The sequence below is a fragment of the Arachis stenosperma genome, chromosome 7, assembly GCF_014773155.1.
Source record: "Arachis stenosperma cultivar V10309 chromosome 7, arast.V10309.gnm1.PFL2, whole genome shotgun sequence".
Classification (NCBI taxonomy): Eukaryota; Viridiplantae; Streptophyta; class Magnoliopsida; order Fabales; family Fabaceae; genus Arachis; species Arachis stenosperma.
The window spans coordinates 74,950,697-74,967,931 of record NC_080383.1 but is presented as its reverse complement, the minus strand read 5'-3'; the positions used below and the strand labels follow the sequence as shown (position 1 = coordinate 74,967,931).

The 17,235-nt window shown below is 37.3% G+C and overlaps 1 protein-coding gene across 1 annotated transcript; it reads left to right on the top strand.

Annotated features, from left to right (window-relative positions):
- The first annotated feature begins 9,965 nt into the window (after positions 1-9,965).
- LOC130941064 (carbamoyl-phosphate synthase large chain, chloroplastic-like) lies at positions 9,966-16,347 on the top strand. The gene is made up of 4 exons (XM_057869436.1): positions 9,966-11,399; positions 11,814-12,506; positions 12,854-14,413; positions 16,019-16,347. The coding sequence occupies exons 1-3, from the start codon at positions 10,071-10,073 to the stop codon at positions 14,363-14,365; spliced, it is 3,534 nt and encodes a 1,177-aa protein (XP_057725419.1). The 5' UTR covers positions 9,966-10,070; the 3' UTR covers positions 14,366-14,413; positions 16,019-16,347.
- The last annotated feature ends 888 nt before the right edge of the window (positions 16,348-17,235 follow it).

Here is a 17,235-nt window from a genome sequence, read left to right as displayed (position 1 = left end):
ATTAGTCCCTCACTTTGCATTAAGTGACTCATTTTAGTCCCTAAAATTGAATGTTGTGCACCAAACTAGTCCCTTCACCAGTGTTTTCTCATTTTTTTCTATAAATTCAAAATTCTCAATATTTTTGAATGCATTAATTTCAATTTTATTTTTTCACATGTTCTTCAAATAAAGGTGTTTTTATAAAATATTTTTTCTCTTGCGAATACTCTAATCGCTGACTTGGAGTTGACGTGAAGGCTTTTCAAGCACCTTCACTATCATCTCCGACCTCTTTCAATACTTTTATAAAATATTTTTTTTCTTGCAGATACCTCTAATAGCCACTGTCTTGGAGTTGACGTGAAGACATTTCAAGCTTCCCTCATTACCATCTTCGACCTCTTTCATTTAGACTGCAGAGGTCAAATGTGGTAGTGAGGGTACTTGAAGTGCCTTCAATCTAGCTCATTTATACATAACGAAAACGTGTATTTCATAAGAAAAAAATGTTTATTTTAATTATTAATTTCTTGTTAAAAACATGTTTTTTTTATGAAAAAAATGTGTCTAATCAATCATATAATTATTTTTTTATAATAACATACTTATATATTACAAAATTTACCAATGTTAAATTATTAAAAAAATTATATAATTAAAGCTAAAATCTTAAAATTTTTTATAAAAATACTTGTATTTAAACGATATATAAAAAAATAGAATTGAAATTAGTGTATCCAAGATATTAAAATTTTAAATTTAAAAAAAATGAGAAAAAATTGGTGAAGGGACTAGTTTGGTGCACGACATTCAATTTCAGGGACTAAAATGAGTCACTTAATGCAAAGTGAGGGACTAATTTGGTGCATATAAAACGATGACATAATGGATGACATGTGGGCGAATACTGTTGCGACACGTGGCATAACAGGATACGTGACCAAATAACATTGTGACACGTGGCACAACCATCCACGTCAGCATGCCACATATCACTAGTCACCATATCATCATACCATTACACGTGGCCAAATCATGAAGTGACACGTGTCACTTACAGTCCACGTCATCATGCCATGTCATCACGTCGTTAATGAAAAATGGATCAGGGATTAATATGGTGCATTTTTTTCAATCTCAGGGACGTAATTGGTGCAATTAGAACCTCATGAACGATTTTAGTGCAAAACGCCAATCTCAGGGACCATTTTGGGGTTTAACTCCTCTTCTTTCCTTAACTCGTCATCATATGCTTTTCACAAAAGCAAAAAAAGTTTACCTCGTATCCATTCTGAAGTTTCTTGAAAGCTTCTGCAGCATTTTCATTACCCATATTTTTGTCGGGATGAACCAATATTGCTTGATAACCAGTGAAATAACGAGAATTATCAAGTAAAAAGTAGTGAAGTTATTGAAGGAAATTTGACTTGCATACTACAAGCAACTAAACAGAAATTAATTAATGAATGGGGAAAAAATGGTGATGTTCAAGTATATTGTTGCATGGCGTGTAATACTGGAATATGGATCTGCAAGTGGCAGGAAAAGCAAAACGCAGGAAACGTTTTGCCTGCATGAGGAATTCTGAAAGCTATTAGCATGCTGCAAAATGCAGTATGCATTTTGAAGGGGAGTAGCTCCAACAAGCGAAACGTGTCCCTGTGCCCCCTGCATGCAGACCAAGACTGCTTTTTTGATCGCATTGGAGAAGCAAAACGGAAGATACGTTTTGAAGCTGTCAAGGAAAAACGCAGGTTACGTTTTGAAGGCTCCCCTGCTGCATGCACGACACGTGTTCAGGACATCAGTTCCATGGGCTATAAACGCAAGTGCAATGTAAAACGCAGGAAGAAAATTTTGTAAAGTGAAAGGCTTGTTGAGAGAGAGAGGCAATGGTGAGGGGTACCCTTGGAGGCTTGCTGAGTGGTTTAGTGAGGAAGAAGAAGAGCAAAACGGGGCTGGTTAGAGTGAAGACCATCATTTAAAAAATGGTTCATGATTTTACTAAATCTGAAGATCACATTATTGAATATTTGGATCATCCTCAATGGGTAAGTAAATTTTTTATTTTAATATATATTTATTTAAATTTTGTTTGTAATTAGTACTGTGGTTAGTAATATTACTATTACTAATATTATGTTATTATTTATTTCTCATAACCGTTTAATTTTTTTTGGTAGTGTTATTATTATATTATTATTATTATTAATATTACATTATTATTTGTTTATAATAGTGGGTATGACAATGAGAATAATTTAATAATATTTTTTAATAATAAATCAGATAGTGTACTAAGTTATTATTATTTGTTAGTGATTTGCTGTTATTTTTCATGATAATGATAATAATGTCGTACTCAACGGTTTTTATAAATGATGTTTGTTTAATTAAAAAAAAATTATTAATTGTTATTGTTATTGTTATTAAAAAAAATCAATATAATAAATAGTTATTGTTATGATTATTATTGTTATATTTGAGTAATTATTATTATGATTGGTATATTATTATTTGTTTATAATGCTGGTTTGTTATGTTAGTGTACTAAGTTATTATTATATATTAGTGATTTGTTGTTATTTTTCATGATAATGATAATAATGCTGTACTCAACGGTTTTTTTTAACAATGTTTGTTTAAGTAAAAAAAATTATTAATTGTTATTGTTATTGTCATTAAAAAAATCAATATAATAAATAGTTATTGTTATGGTTATTATTGTTATATTTGAGTAATTATTATTATGATCGGTATATTATTATTTGTTTATAATACTGGTTATGATAGTGAGAATAACTTATAATACTACTGTTTAGTAAAAGGGTTTTTTTTAACACTGTTTGGAAATTTATTTTTACTAATTTTAATAGTTAGGTAGTATATTGTAATAATAAATAATATTATTTAATAACAGAATACTGTTTATTATTTGTGGTAATACTGTGTAGTGTATTAAGTTATTATTATTTTTTAGTGATTTGTTGTTATTATTATGATTAGTTTATTATTATTTGTTTACAATACTGGTTATTATGAGTAATCAATATTTATGAATTTTTAATAATTTATTATTTTTTTTAAGATAGTAATAATAATACTTAATAATTATTATTGCTAACTCTTTATTTGAATAAATTATTAACTGATATTATTTAGAATTTTAATAGCTATCAATTTTCTTGTTGCAGGGTATCAGGAATTTGTTGCCCATAAAACTTGATCCGCCAGATACCTTTAACGAGGTAGCTGCTGCGGCACTGGCATTGACTGGGTTTCAACTCGTTTTGTGAGTCGGCGAAATGAGAGGTCATTCTGCACTATTGAGTGGTTTGGTAGAACGCTGGAGGCCGAAGACTCACATATTTCATCTTCTGGTCGGTGAGGTGACGGTGACGCTGGAAGATGTGAGCTATATTCTTGGTCTCCCGATTAATGGGGAGGCCGTTACAGGTAGATCAGACAGCAGTCACCAGTTTCTGGCGGAGAACTGCATGGCGTGTTTTGGTCGGGAGCCCGGTCCGCAAGATCACGTATCGGGGAAGGTTAATATTGCATGGGTGCAACGGTGCAGAGACACCGAGAGGTGTGATACTCAGCAGTCTGTTGAGTGGTACGTCCGAGCGCACATTTTCTGCGTGCTCAGAACAGTTGTGTTTCCGGATAAGTCGACTACTTCGTTGAACTCGAAGTTTCTACCGCTACTTCGAGATTTCGACCGCATTTCATCATACAGTTGGGGGGCAGCCTGTCTGGCACACCTGTACAGATCGTTGTGTCATGCATCACAATACAGATGCAAAGAGATGGATGGCCCCCTGATATTGCTTTTTGTTTGGGCGTGGAAGCGTATGCCGCTCCTGGCACCTATACCCCGCGATCAGCTCGGCGATGTTGGTATTCCACTTTCGCGACGGTATTGGTTTTTATTGTTATTCGTATTGTTATTCTTTTTTGGTTATTATTATTGTTATTATTATTATTGTTGTTGTTATTATTGTTATTGTTATTATTATTATCGTTTTTATTAATTTGTTATTCTAATTAATGGTTTTATTCGATTTTTTGTTAGGTGGAGTCATTGGCGCCGACATACAAGGTATATACGACGGCCTACTGCGCACTTTAGGCGAGGACTCGACGACATGGGAGTTGACGATGTAAGTTGTAACCATTAATGTCCAATGTTTTTTCGTTCAGAAGAATATTTTTTCTAATCAGCCTCTTGGTAACTAATATGCAGTTTATATGGCGGCCGTATATAGCTGTCGAGATTCCGGATGTCGTCGCTGCCCAGTTGTTTATGTGCTCCACCCAGTCGCCGCTAGTGTCATTCAAGTGCATAGAATGGCACCCAACAGACCGAGTTAGGCGACAGTTCGGGATGCAATAGCTTCCACCAGGGCCAGCGTTCGACCTTGGTCGTGATCATTGTACTGGGTTGAGAGAAGCACAGAACCATGACTGGGGACAGATTTACAGTCGATGGGTTGACAGGTGGAGGACCGACCGCTATAACACATTGCAGTTAGGCGAGAGATTATTGACTTTCATCCTCTCCCAGTGTACTACGAGTGGTACACAGAGCAGTATGGGATGCACCTGCGACTGTCAGACAGAGTTGCAGGTGAAGAGGTTGGCGCCGATGAGCCACAGCAGCAACAGGAAGAACCAGCTGGCCCTCAACAGCAAGTCCCGCCTCAGCAACAAGTCCCGCCTCAGGTATTATTGTTACTGTTGTTGTTATTGTTATTTAGGTTTATCAATTATGAATAATTACTATTAATTGTAATTAATTGTAATATAGGTTCCGGCACAGGATCACCACTTTCAGGTCCCGGCATATGACCAGCAGTTTCAGATGCCGGCATATGACCAGCAGCATCAGATGCCGACATTTGAGCAGCCGTTTCAGATGCCGGCATATGAGCCACAGTTTCAGATGCCGGTGTACGAGCAGCAGTTTCAGATGCCGGCATTTGACCAGCAGTATTTGGTAGTTCCACCCGGCGAGCAGTTTAGTCCCTTGGTTCCAACAGACAGCCTCAGCCTGTCTCAGGTTCTGAGAGATACAGATACAGCACATCTATTTCTGACGCGAGAGCAGGAAGCGCCTACTCCAACTGTGCAGTCTGCTGGTCGTCGCGCCTCATCAGGTCATGCCAGTGACTTCGACGTGGACACCTCTACGGGGCATGTACATCATGTCGGTCCTTCCGCACCACCGCGTACCCAGTTGTTTGACTTGAATAAATGCCCTCAGGAGGAAGAGGATGTTTTGGGGGATGACGTTCAGCACTGTTATGACCTTGGTGGAGCGAGTGCTCCAGGGGTAACTGGTTCCTGGATATGTGACACTGGCAGTTCGAGCATGACAGATTTTGGGGGTCTGGATGCCGGTGTGTCTCAGGGTCATCCGTATAACTTACGGACACAGACTGCGCCTTCGGACAAATACACGCTGTCGTTGTATTCGAAGAAGGCGCCGAGGAAGTAGTCAGTTGCAGTTTATGTTGTACTGCTAGAGTTTAGTTTTGTTTTCATTGTCATATTTTGTATTCAGTGTTTTATTCAGTATTGTATTATGACTTGGTAGTGTTAAGTATTATTGTTGTTATATATTTAGCTTTGTGCTCGCATAAAAGACGTCCCAGATTATCCTGCTTAATTATTATTCAATGTTTACCGCGTAGAATGAAAGTTAACAACATAGAAAGTTACGTGACAAGTTTAAAATATTTATTGATTTAATAAGTGTTAACTAATTTAAAATAGAGGACCAGGTTACATAAAAGCCACATACAAATGTGACGTAGGGGATAATAAAGTTACACAAAAGCTTAGCCACTAATGTCCTCCAGCGGAGCTTGGACCTGCACGCTGAGGACACCGGCTGCGGCTATGTCCCTCGCGTCCACAAACCGTACACCGGCGAGGACCACGCATATCCCGCAAATCCATCTCATTCAAGTAGCGGGTTGACTTCGGTCCTCCCTTTGTCGCGCGCCTCAATGTCCAGTTGGCGATCACCTTCGCTCCTTCGTATCTATCCCACGTAGATGGGTCACCCATCGGAACAAACTCGCCTCTATACACCTTGCAAATTTGAGACATCTTGTACACATCGTGCACGTACACTTGCCAATCAAGACGCTGGTTGGCGCAACATGCAAGCCCGTGGCGACATGGAAGTCGCTTAACCTGGAAGTCGCCATAGTCGCAATGTCGTTGCGCAAGATTAACAGTGTAAATGGTACCATCTTGCATTTCGCGGACCTCAAACATCTCGTTGCGCTTGTCGAACCGGTTGACCACAATGTTTCCTGCACGTCGGAAGCTTTCTTCAACTCTCTTCGTTGCAAATTCTGAATACGTGAATCCGTTGTGGAGACGGTCATGAGCCTCAGTACTCTTCCGAGTGAACAACTCATTCAGCCGATAGAAAGTTGACCGGACAAGGGCAGTCACAGGAAGGTTGCGTGCACCCTTCAGGACAGAATTTATACACTCTACCAAGTTTGTTGTCATATGTCCCCAACAATGACCACCATCGAATGCCAACACCCATCTCTCAACACCGATCTCATCGCACCATTGAGTATATGCCTCACCCCGCTCTTTAAGCCTTTGGTAGTTTTTGTTGTACTCCTGCTCCCGCACCAACGGCCTAATGGCATCTGCAATTGTGTCTGAGTCCAACTTGGTATGATCTTGTGAAATCGTGCTCATGGTGCACGTGTGCTTCCCATTGTATCTCCTGATCTCCCAACAAGCTTTTTTTCGAATCAAGCTAGCTCGGATAAGCCAGTCGCACCCTGCACCATACCTCTTGCATTTCGCATAGAATGTCTGCGACTGAGACTCATACACAGTGTAATCACAGAGATGGTGTAGCTTTTGATTGCAGATATCACTGACTCTCTCGAACCAAATTCCATTCCGACACTAAACTCGCCATCTTCCGCCGCAACGTTGCCTTCACCTACGACGTGCGCACCAGCATCAGTTTCAGACAAGGCATATTATTTAAGCACTACAGGAAACTTGAGTTAATAATCATAACATACCCGTATTCGCATACTCAGAAAATTCCGGGGCATGCATGGCTTCGAGATCTAGAGTCCGCATAAAAGACGGAACACCAAACGGGTGTTGGCTTACAACGACATTCGCTTTATTTTGCACTGTCGGATTGCTTGCCAAGTCTCCGTCATCGTTTTCGTCATCGACTTCATAGTTAGCTTCGAATTCCTCTTCGCTATCATTATTATCTTCTTCCCAATCTATATCCCCGAGCTCATCAACATTGACCTCCTCGCCAACCGTACTCATCCCCGACTGCTGTTCAAACTCAACGTACAACTCTATCATCGACACTTGAGATCGGGTTTGTTGATAAATATAAAACATCTGCTGCATACTGGCATCGTCAGTGATGGGCATTATTTGAAACTGTATTGCCCACCAAATACTTGCACAGGACTTCTGTATAAAAGATTGCTCACCCTTTTCAAAATGTGGCTTTGAATATTATTACAAAGACCATTTTGCAACTCGACAAAACTCATGGTACATGGAATGGCAAATGACAATGGACATTCACAAACAAAGGTCACTCCTTCATGTGTGTTTGTTATAACCTCACCGTTATAATATACTCGCAAGTTTGCAACACCTTCCATAACTTCAGCCTCAACTAACTCTATTTTTTTGACATAGTTATCTGCCAAAAAACACCCTATTGAGGACTTTATGAAAGAAAAACCAAGAGGAGAAGTGAAGATGAAGAAAAACAAAACCGGACTTCGTATTTATAGGCAAACTTGTGGATTTAAATATTATTATGTGCACAAAACACAGGCTGCGTTTTTGGACTTCCAAGAAAAAGTTTCTGACACTAACAAAACGCAACCTGCGTTTTGTGGATTTCAAAAAAAAATTCAGCCTTTTCAGGTGCAAAAACACAAGGTGCGTTTTTTTAAAAGCCAACTAAAAAAAATTTAAAAAGCCAAAACGTAAGCTACGTTTATTTTATGTCAAAATTAAAAAATATTTAACAAATATAAAACGTAAGTCACGTTTTGTCTCTGACCCATAGCAGTGCAATATTTTGCATTCCTTCCATTTCATGGTGATACACATAGCTTCTTTCCATAAGCAAAAAAATAAGCCGCAACTAAATATCCAACCAAACTCCAATAGCACAAAAGCTTAGACTCATTCAAAAAATATAAAAGAAAATAAAAAGAGAAGATTCTCGTTTCAGTACTGAAACATCTATATTTTGATACCCAACGCTGAATAGTGATCAGAGCAGTACTTCATCTTCAGACGTCAAATCAGAATCCACTCCACTAGTTGAAGGGTCTCCCGCTGTGTTGTCTCATCATTAGAGAAACCTGATTGAGCATGCATTCCAGCTCTTTATTCAAAAGGATTTGACCTACTTTTTCCATGTTTTTCTTGAGCAAGTATATCAACATATCACTTGAGATAAAAGCTAAGGCCAATTCTATGGTACCTGTAACTTTGGTGCCGAAATTGCTGAAGTTATCTTTTATGGTAAGTTTTAAATATTAAAAAATTGTTTATTTTTATATTTTTTAAATTTAAATATTAAATTTTATCTCATTTTAGTAAGTTAGGCAAATATACATAGGCACCATAGCATGCACCAAAAGCTAAATTAAAAGCCAATAGCAAACGAATTATATCAACTGGTGTATATCAACATTTTCAATGCATATCTGTTCTTTTGTAATATGATCCCTTGTAGAGGAGAAGATAGATAGAAGACGTTCAAAGCAACAGACACAGGAAAAATAATCACCTCCAAGGATGACGAAAAATGTCGTGGTCCAAAAGCTACCATAAAATCACAAGAACACAACCCAAATGATTGCGAGAGTGAGCCCAACAAAGAATCTAATTAAGGCAGCTAGGCCCTGATCAATAACAAATCCAGTCAGCTAGAACAAAGGAGAAACAAATATAAGACCTAATTTAAGAATGAGAGAATTAATATCGAACAAATACACCAGGGGGTGGAGGGGGTGTTTTCAAATTTTGAAAGTCAAATAGTTTCCAAGACAATTGCAGTTCACAATAATTTAACCGATGTAAAAACAGAACCATCTTCTGGAAATGGTTTTCAACTCACATGAACATTTATTCATCGAGTAGAACAATACCATTTGGATTTTTCGTTTTCTTCTTTTTTTTTTTTAAATTTATTTCTTGCTGGATAATCAGATGCATATCTGAACAAAAAATTGCACAAGAAGAAGTGTCTATTGGAAGTTGGAGACAGCATCCAATATGTGCAAGATTAACATAGTAAAATAAAATTAATCAGGAATATAATTATAACGCTATAGATGCAGGATAATGTAACGGTTCAACATGACTAAGAAGATAAGATTGACTTGGTGGTATAATGAATTAATCATAACAGTTTCAATTGCAAAGATTTACTCACTAGACAAACTGTAATTAAATAAGATGAAATGACAATTGTGTATGTTTGGGCGCTATTATTTTGTTAAAAAAAGATTTTTTTTCAATGAAAAAAGATCTTTTTTTATTTTTTAACGTGTTTGGCAAATTTCTAGTAGTAAAAGTAAAAGCACTAGTAAAATCAAAAAAAGATCTTTTTTGAGAAGCTGTAATTTACATCTTTTTTTAAAAGATCTTTTTTCCTTAAAAAAAAAGATGTTTTTCATGTAATAAATAAACAAAAAAGTACTTTTATATTGTTATACACAAACATAATTGATAGATAAAAAGACCTTTTTACATGAGATATCCAAACATAAAATTACTTTTACTTCTTTATAAGATCTTTTAAAAAAAGATAACTCGAAAAAAGATCTTTTCTTAGAAGCTCACCCAAACAAGCCCTAAGGGCAACAAAAGTTGAGCATCCCTATCATGCTAATCACAGAGAATACGCTGCACCCACACTCCACACTATTACTAAACCCTTACTAAACCCTCTTCACCCCTGCGAAAGTAAACCCTCTTCCTCTCTGCGAAAGGGTTGGCTTCATCGCACGCCAAAACCTAAACCCTCTTTCTCTCTGCTAATGGGAGTCGGAAGTTGCATTACTCGCCTGGACAATTTCCCTCTTCCCTTCCTCACCCGTTCCCCTTCCTTCTCTTCCTCCTCTTCTCGCTTTAAAGCACCAAAAGCAACCTTCCAGATCCGCTTCTTTCCCCTTTCCACAATCTATGGCAAAAGAAAATCAATTTTGTGTTCCAACGAACACCGTCACGTGTCTTCCACCGCCGCTGCAGCGGCTGTTGCTGCTCCTGCTCTCGCTGCTGACACTGCGACCAAAGTTGGAAAACGAACAGACATAAAAAAAATTCTGATCCTTGGAGCTGGACCAATCGTCATTGGTCAAGCATGCGAGTTCGATTACAGTGGAACGCAAGCATGCAAGGCTCTCAAAGAAGAAGGGTATGAAGTTATTCTAATAAACTCAAATCCTGCTACTATAATGACTGATCCTGATATGGCTGATAGGACCTATATTACCCCTATGACTCCTGAATTAGTTGAGCAGGTTCTCGAAGCGGAGCGTCCCGACGCCCTGCTTCCCACCATGGGTGGCCAAACTGCCCTCAACCTGGCTGTGGCTCTCTCTGAGAGCGGCGCCTTGGAGAAATACGGTGTGGAATTGATTGGGGCCAAGCTGGAGGCTATTAAGAAGGCCGAAGATAGGGATTTGTTTAAGCAGGCTATGAAGGATATAGGGATTAAGACTCCGCCTTCCGGGATAGGAACCACCATTAGGGAGTGCATGGAAATTGCCAATGAGATTGGCGAGTTTCCATTGATTGTTAGGCCTGCCTTTACGTTAGGTGGAACGGGTGGTGGGATTGCTTACAATAGAGAAGAGTTTGAGGAGATTTGTAAGGCTGGGATTGCTGCTAGTTTAACCAGTCAAGTTTTGATTGAGAAGTCCTTGTTGGGGTGGAAGGAGTATGAGCTTGAGGTTATGAGGGATTTGGCTGACAATGTGGTTATTATATGTTCCATTGAGAATATTGATCCCATGGGAGTTCATACCGGAGACTCAATTACTGTTGCACCTGCACAGACTCTTACCGATAAGGAGTATCAGCGCCTTCGAGATTACTCCATTGCTATAATTAGAGAGATTGGGGTGGAATGTGGGGGATCCAATGTGCAGTTTGCTGTCAACCCTGTGAACGGTGAGGTGATGGTGATCGAGATGAATCCGAGAGTCTCAAGGTCCTCGGCCCTGGCATCGAAGGCTACCGGATTTCCAATAGCAAAAATAGCAGCAAAATTGTCTGTAGGCTATTCACTAGATCAAATTCCAAATGATATAACAAAAAAGACTCCGGCTAGTTTTGAGCCCTCGATAGATTATGTGGTTACAAAGGTTAGTGACTCGTTGATAATTTCATCATCCATTTTCACTTTTGAATGTAGTTTGGTTGTTGAACATTTACAGCAGAACTAATGTCAATTCTATTGTTGTTGAGGGCTTGTATTTTATTAGTTTCTTTAGCAGCATTATTACACCCCTTATATGCTTGTAGAAAAAGTCTTGGTTGTTGATATTATATTTGAAGTCTTGAATCTTCTTGCCTTGTAATTTATCTTAAAAGTTTTGTTTGCAATAGCTTATAGCGTTGTAATCTGATAAACCAATATTTATGCTAGGTCATCAAATATTAGTATTATCTTGATGAATCATTGACAATATCTATTTTGTTATATGTTTGATAATCTTTATTCAAACTTGTTTTTTAATCCCATATGTACTTTTCTCCCATGGTTTTTTATATTTTAGATTCCTCGGTTTGCTTTTGAGAAGTTCCCTGGTTCAAAGCCAATATTGACAACGCAGATGAAGTCTGTTGGTGAGGCAATGGCTATAGGGAGAACCTTCCAAGAGTCCTTTCAAAAAGCTGTCCGCTCACTGGAACACGGATACCCTGGATGGGGTTGTTCGAAAGTGAAAGAGTTGGACTATGACTGGGAACAATTGAAGTACAGTCTTCGAGTTCCTAACCCCGAACGCATCCATGCCATATATGCTGCAATGAAAAAAGGCATGAGCATTGATGAAATTTTCGAGTTGAGTTACATTGACAAATGGTTTCTTACTCAGCTCAAGGAGCTAGTTGATGTGGAAAATTTCTTGATGTCCCACTATTTGTTTGATTTGACGAATGTTAATTTTCATGAGGTTAAGAAAAGAGGGTTTAGTGATAAACAGATAGCATTTGCAACTAAATCTGCTGAAAAGGAAGTTCGGTGCAGGCGATTGTCTCTGGGTGTTACTCCAGCATATAAGCGAGTTGATACCTGTGCTGCAGAATTTGAAGCTAATACTCCTTATATGTATTCCTCTTATGATTTTGAGTGTGAGTCTGCTCCCACTAAAAGAAAGAAGGTTTTAATTTTGGGTGGTGGACCAAATAGAATTGGCCAAGGGATTGAGTTTGACTATTGTTGCTGTCATGCATCCTTTGCTCTTCAGGTGTGTTTTCTTCTATTTTATGTTGATTAGATTCCACATTCAAACATTCTTACTTTACTGGTTGCAAATATGCGGCTCAGAAACCAAGTAAAGAGAAAATATATAACTCTTTTTTATCTCTCTGCATGCTTTATTTTTTCTTTCTAAAAGTGAAACTGTAAACTTAAGGTGAGAGTAAAATTAATGAATTGCACGAGTTAAGCCTTTGATCTTGATGACATATTGAATTCAAATGTACATTACATGACTTGTCTTTTTTGCTTGGTATGTGTCCTGACTTTCGGTTTGGCATATGCTTTTAAAATGATTAATCTTCCCGTATTCTGTCTCTCTCTCTATATTTGCAGGATGCAGGATATGAGACAATCATGGTGAATTCAAATCCTGAGACAGTCTCTACAGATTATGACACCAGTGATCGTCTATACTTTGAACCCTTGACCGTTGAAGATGTTTTGAACATTATTGAATTGGAAAGACCTGATGGTATCATTGTGCAATTTGGAGGTCAAACACCATTGAAATTGTCTCTCCCCATACAACAATACCTGGATGAACACAAGCCAGCATGTGCCAGTGGACTTGGTCATGTACGTATATGGGGAACATCCCCTGATTCCATAGATGCCGCTGAGGACAGAGAAAGGTTTAATGTGATGCTCAATGAATTAAAGATTGAACAGCCAAAAGGAGGAATTGCCAGGAGTGAGAAAGATGCACTCGCCATTGCGGCAGAGATTGGATACCCAGTTGTTGTTCGCCCTTCCTATGTTCTGGGAGGTCGAGCAATGGAGATTGTTTATAGTGATGATAAACTTGTGACTTATCTTGAAACTGCTGTTGAGGTGGATCCAGAGCGCCCTGTATTAATTGACAAGTATTTATCTGATGCCATTGAGATTGACGTTGATGCACTGGCTGACTCACATGGCAATGTGGTCATTGGTGGGATAATGGAGCACATTGAACAGGCTGGGGTACATTCTGGTGACTCTGCCTGCTCTATTCCCACAAGAACTGTTCCGTCTTCTTGCTTGGAAACAATCAGGTCATGGACTGAAAAATTGGCGAAACGACTGGGTGTCTGTGGGCTCATGAATTGTCAGTATGCAATTAATAATTCAGAGGAGGTATTTTTGCTTGAGGCCAACCCTCGAGCTTCTCGCACTGTTCCATTTGTATCAAAAGCAATAGGTCACCCGTTGGCTAAATACACTTCCCTTGTCATGTCTGGAAAGTCTCTCTATGATATACAGTTTACAAAAGAGGTCATTCCTAAATATGTGTCCGTTAAGGAAGCTGTTCTTCCCTTTTCGAAATTCGCAGGCTGTGATGTGCTTCTAAGTCCTGAGATGCGAAGTACTGGTGAGGTCATGGGTATTGACTCTCTGTATAATACTGCATTTGCTAAGGCTCAAATTGCTGCTGGCCAGAAGTTACCAACTTCTGGAATTGTGTTTCTTAGCCTAAATGATTTAACAAAGCGTCACCTTGAGAAGATTGCAAAGACCTTCGTCGAGGCTGGTTTTAAGATTGTTGCTACTTCTGGAACAGCTCATGCTCTTAAATCAGCTAATATCCAAACTGAGCGAGTGCTGAAGATGCATGAAGGTAGGCCTCATGCTGGTGACATGATTGCCAATGGAGACATTCAGCTAATGGTGATAACGAGTTCTGGTGATGCACTTGATCAGATAGATGGTTTAGCTCTGAGAAGAATGGCTTTGGATTACAAGGTTCCTATTGTCACAACGGTTAACGGCGCTATTGCAACTGCTGAAGCAATAAAGAGTTTGAAATCCAATTCTATCAAAATGATTGCTCTACAAGACTTCATTGAGTGTAAAGAGTCAGAATAGTTTTGCAGCAACCTCTTTCTCTCCTAAGTGGCTATGTGATATATACTAGTAAGGTTCTGTTTTCCCTCTTAGTGAGAATAGTTTTTCCTGTTAGTATTTGTTAAATGAAAATTATCTTATAATTTGGTCATTGTTCATATCTTGCTTTTTTTAATTTTAAATCCAATTAGTAAACAATAATTGCTACTGTTGCATGTTTGCATGATATATTGGTTGATTGTGCAGTAAACACTCTAATTCACATTGCATTTTGTCATCATTTATAATTTATCTTGCCATGGTTGCATGTAGAAGAGGTGATATCACATCTTAATTAATATGAAATTTAAGAACATTAGTATGGTCCTGAAAATTTATTGATATTTTTTAAATTTATTCTCTGAATAAATATCGATATTTTTTAAACTTTTTCAGTAAAGGATTAGGAGAGGCATATGAAAGGGATGTGGCATTTGCTACTGCCCTCGAAGATTTTGGAGTGACCATAATTATCTTCATTTTGCTGCTTTAGTAGATAAACCTCATTCTTTCTTTCTTAACTAGAACTAAATATCTTTCTTTCTCTACTAAATTAAATTGTGAACCTTGAATATAATCAGGTCTAGAGAGGTTCACTTGGATATTGGTCTATGTTGCTTGAATTTTTTTGAAGTTTCCAGTTCTATTCCAAGCTCGAGATAATCTGAACTTGTATATAAATTGTCTTAAGAGTATTTATAATCCCAGATGCATGTGCTATATTATGTAGAAGTTAATGTAATTTTCTAATATCTATGAGAAATATGCTATTTGTTTCCATCTCTAAATGGAAGTAATTGTGTTATCATGGCTTCAATTTTAAATCATTCCTTGCTGTGGATATATGGAGTTTATATATGAATTTTTTTTTTCTTGAGAAATGCTGCTATAGTTACATCATTTTGTTTAGGATACCATCTAATTAATATGTTTCCTTTTTCTGTTGTTCATTATTTTTGTTTTTCTATTTGTTTGTTTTAAAAATATTATTGATGCTTAAAATTTTTATAATGGCACAAATATGCATGTATATGGTCAGAAACGGTATGCATGATTTATATTGAAACTTTTGGCACAAGAGTTACGTATTTCCCTCTGTTGAAACTACTTATTGGTTGTGCTTTTCTCTTTGATCCATGAATCAAGAGTAGTTCATTTGGTCATATTTGTTCCGAGACTTTTTACTGCATCAGCTCATATGGTGGATCTTTTCATTCTATTTTTTTTTTCTTTTTGTCCCTTCGCACATAATGTGTTGTCTTAAAAAAATTTCTGCCATATAAACTTTGTTTTCTATTGCATGCTCCCTTCAAAGTGCTTTTTCTTCACGAATTTAAGTATTAGTATATAAGCTGATTTTGATTTTCAACTTAAAAAATATTATGCTATTCATTTACTGTTATAATCCATGCTAACAGATAAACGAGGAAAAAATTGACAGAAAGCTAGAATTGAATTTTACTAATGGTGAGATTTAGATTTACATTAGAGATACTAACTATAAAAAAACTAACACAATGTGGTAACTAATAACAGAAATTACTCGCATCTATCTCCAATTAAGTAACTAATATCTCTAAAATTTATTCTGATTGGTTGGTAATTAAATGATCGGACTAATATTTTAGTTTACAGAATATTTTGGCTTGGAGGAAGGAGGCTAGGGTCAAGATCCTCACAACACTGGGATTCATGTTGGCACCTTGAAATGAGAGCAGGAAGTGGATGAAGAAAACTGTCTCAGCATCAATGGCAGTGAAACTAATGCTACCGTTTCTAGAGCACTCACATAGAACTATGCATAAGCTTAAGTCTTTCTACTTTTGCCAACTTTCACCCACTACAAATTTAGCATATTAAATTGACTGTAAGTTCTTATCAGAAATTCAGCTTTTTTCTTTCGGCCTTGAACCATCAATTCATTTAACCGATGTTATGTTAAAACAAAAAAAGCTTTGGAATAATATTATGTTCACACTATAGAGATGTTACCTTCTTAGGCAGCTAATGTTACTATCTAAAGTCTAAACATTTGTGATTAGTCTAAAACGGGTTTAAGAAAATGTCACATTCATGCCGTAAAGAGTGTATCAATATCCAATTGGGAGTGTGTCCACATTTTCCATAACCAATAATTTTTCGTAGAAGAGGGGTGGAGTGACTTTGTTATGGCAAAAGTATAGTTGTAAGGACCTAAAAGGAAAAAAAAGGTTACAGTATGTAGTAGGAGTGAACCATAAAGCGAAGTTGGCTAATGTTGTTGTTTTTAAGGTCAACATGCATAGGGCTGGAAGTGAGCTGAGCTGAGCTGAGCCAGACCAAGCTTAAGCTCGGCTCACGAAAATTGAGTTTGGCTCATGGCTCAACTCATTAACAATCAAGCCTATTTCTTAAGCTCAAGTTTGGTTCACTGAAAGTTCATGAGCCGACTTGAGCTCACAAGCTGGCTTAAATAACAGAAACATAATCTATAATTCTATATCAATAAATTATAACTTATATATATTAAAAAATATTAATTTTATACATAAAAAATAATTATAAAATTTTAAATAAGAACATTAATATATATAAAATTATATATTACTATTTTATATGTATATATATAATATTAAAAGTATAAACTAAATGTACATAGGATATATATATATAATCGAACCATCTCACGAGCTAATGAGTTGAGCTTATTCAAGCTCAATTTCGGCTCATTTAATTTATGAGCTTAATTCCAGGCTCAAGCTCACCTCATCAGCTCACGAGTTCAGCTTATGGAGCTATTAACAAGTCGAGTTCGAACTGGCTTGACTCACTTCCAGCCTAATAAATGCAAAATACTCTAGCCAAGATCATAG

Bases quoted from the DNA above. Each gene is read 5' to 3' on its own strand.
- LOC130941064 (XM_057869436.1), top strand. From the start codon at position 10,071: ATGGGAGTCGGAAGTTGCATTACTCGCCTGGACAATTTCCCTCTTCCC. The intron at 11,400-11,813 runs GTTAGTGACTCG...TTTATATTTTAG, and splicing joins TAGATTATGTGGTTACAAAG to ATTCCTCGGTTTGCTTTTGA. The intron at 12,507-12,853 runs GTGTGTTTTCTT...CTATATTTGCAG, and splicing joins ATGCATCCTTTGCTCTTCAG to GATGCAGGATATGAGACAAT.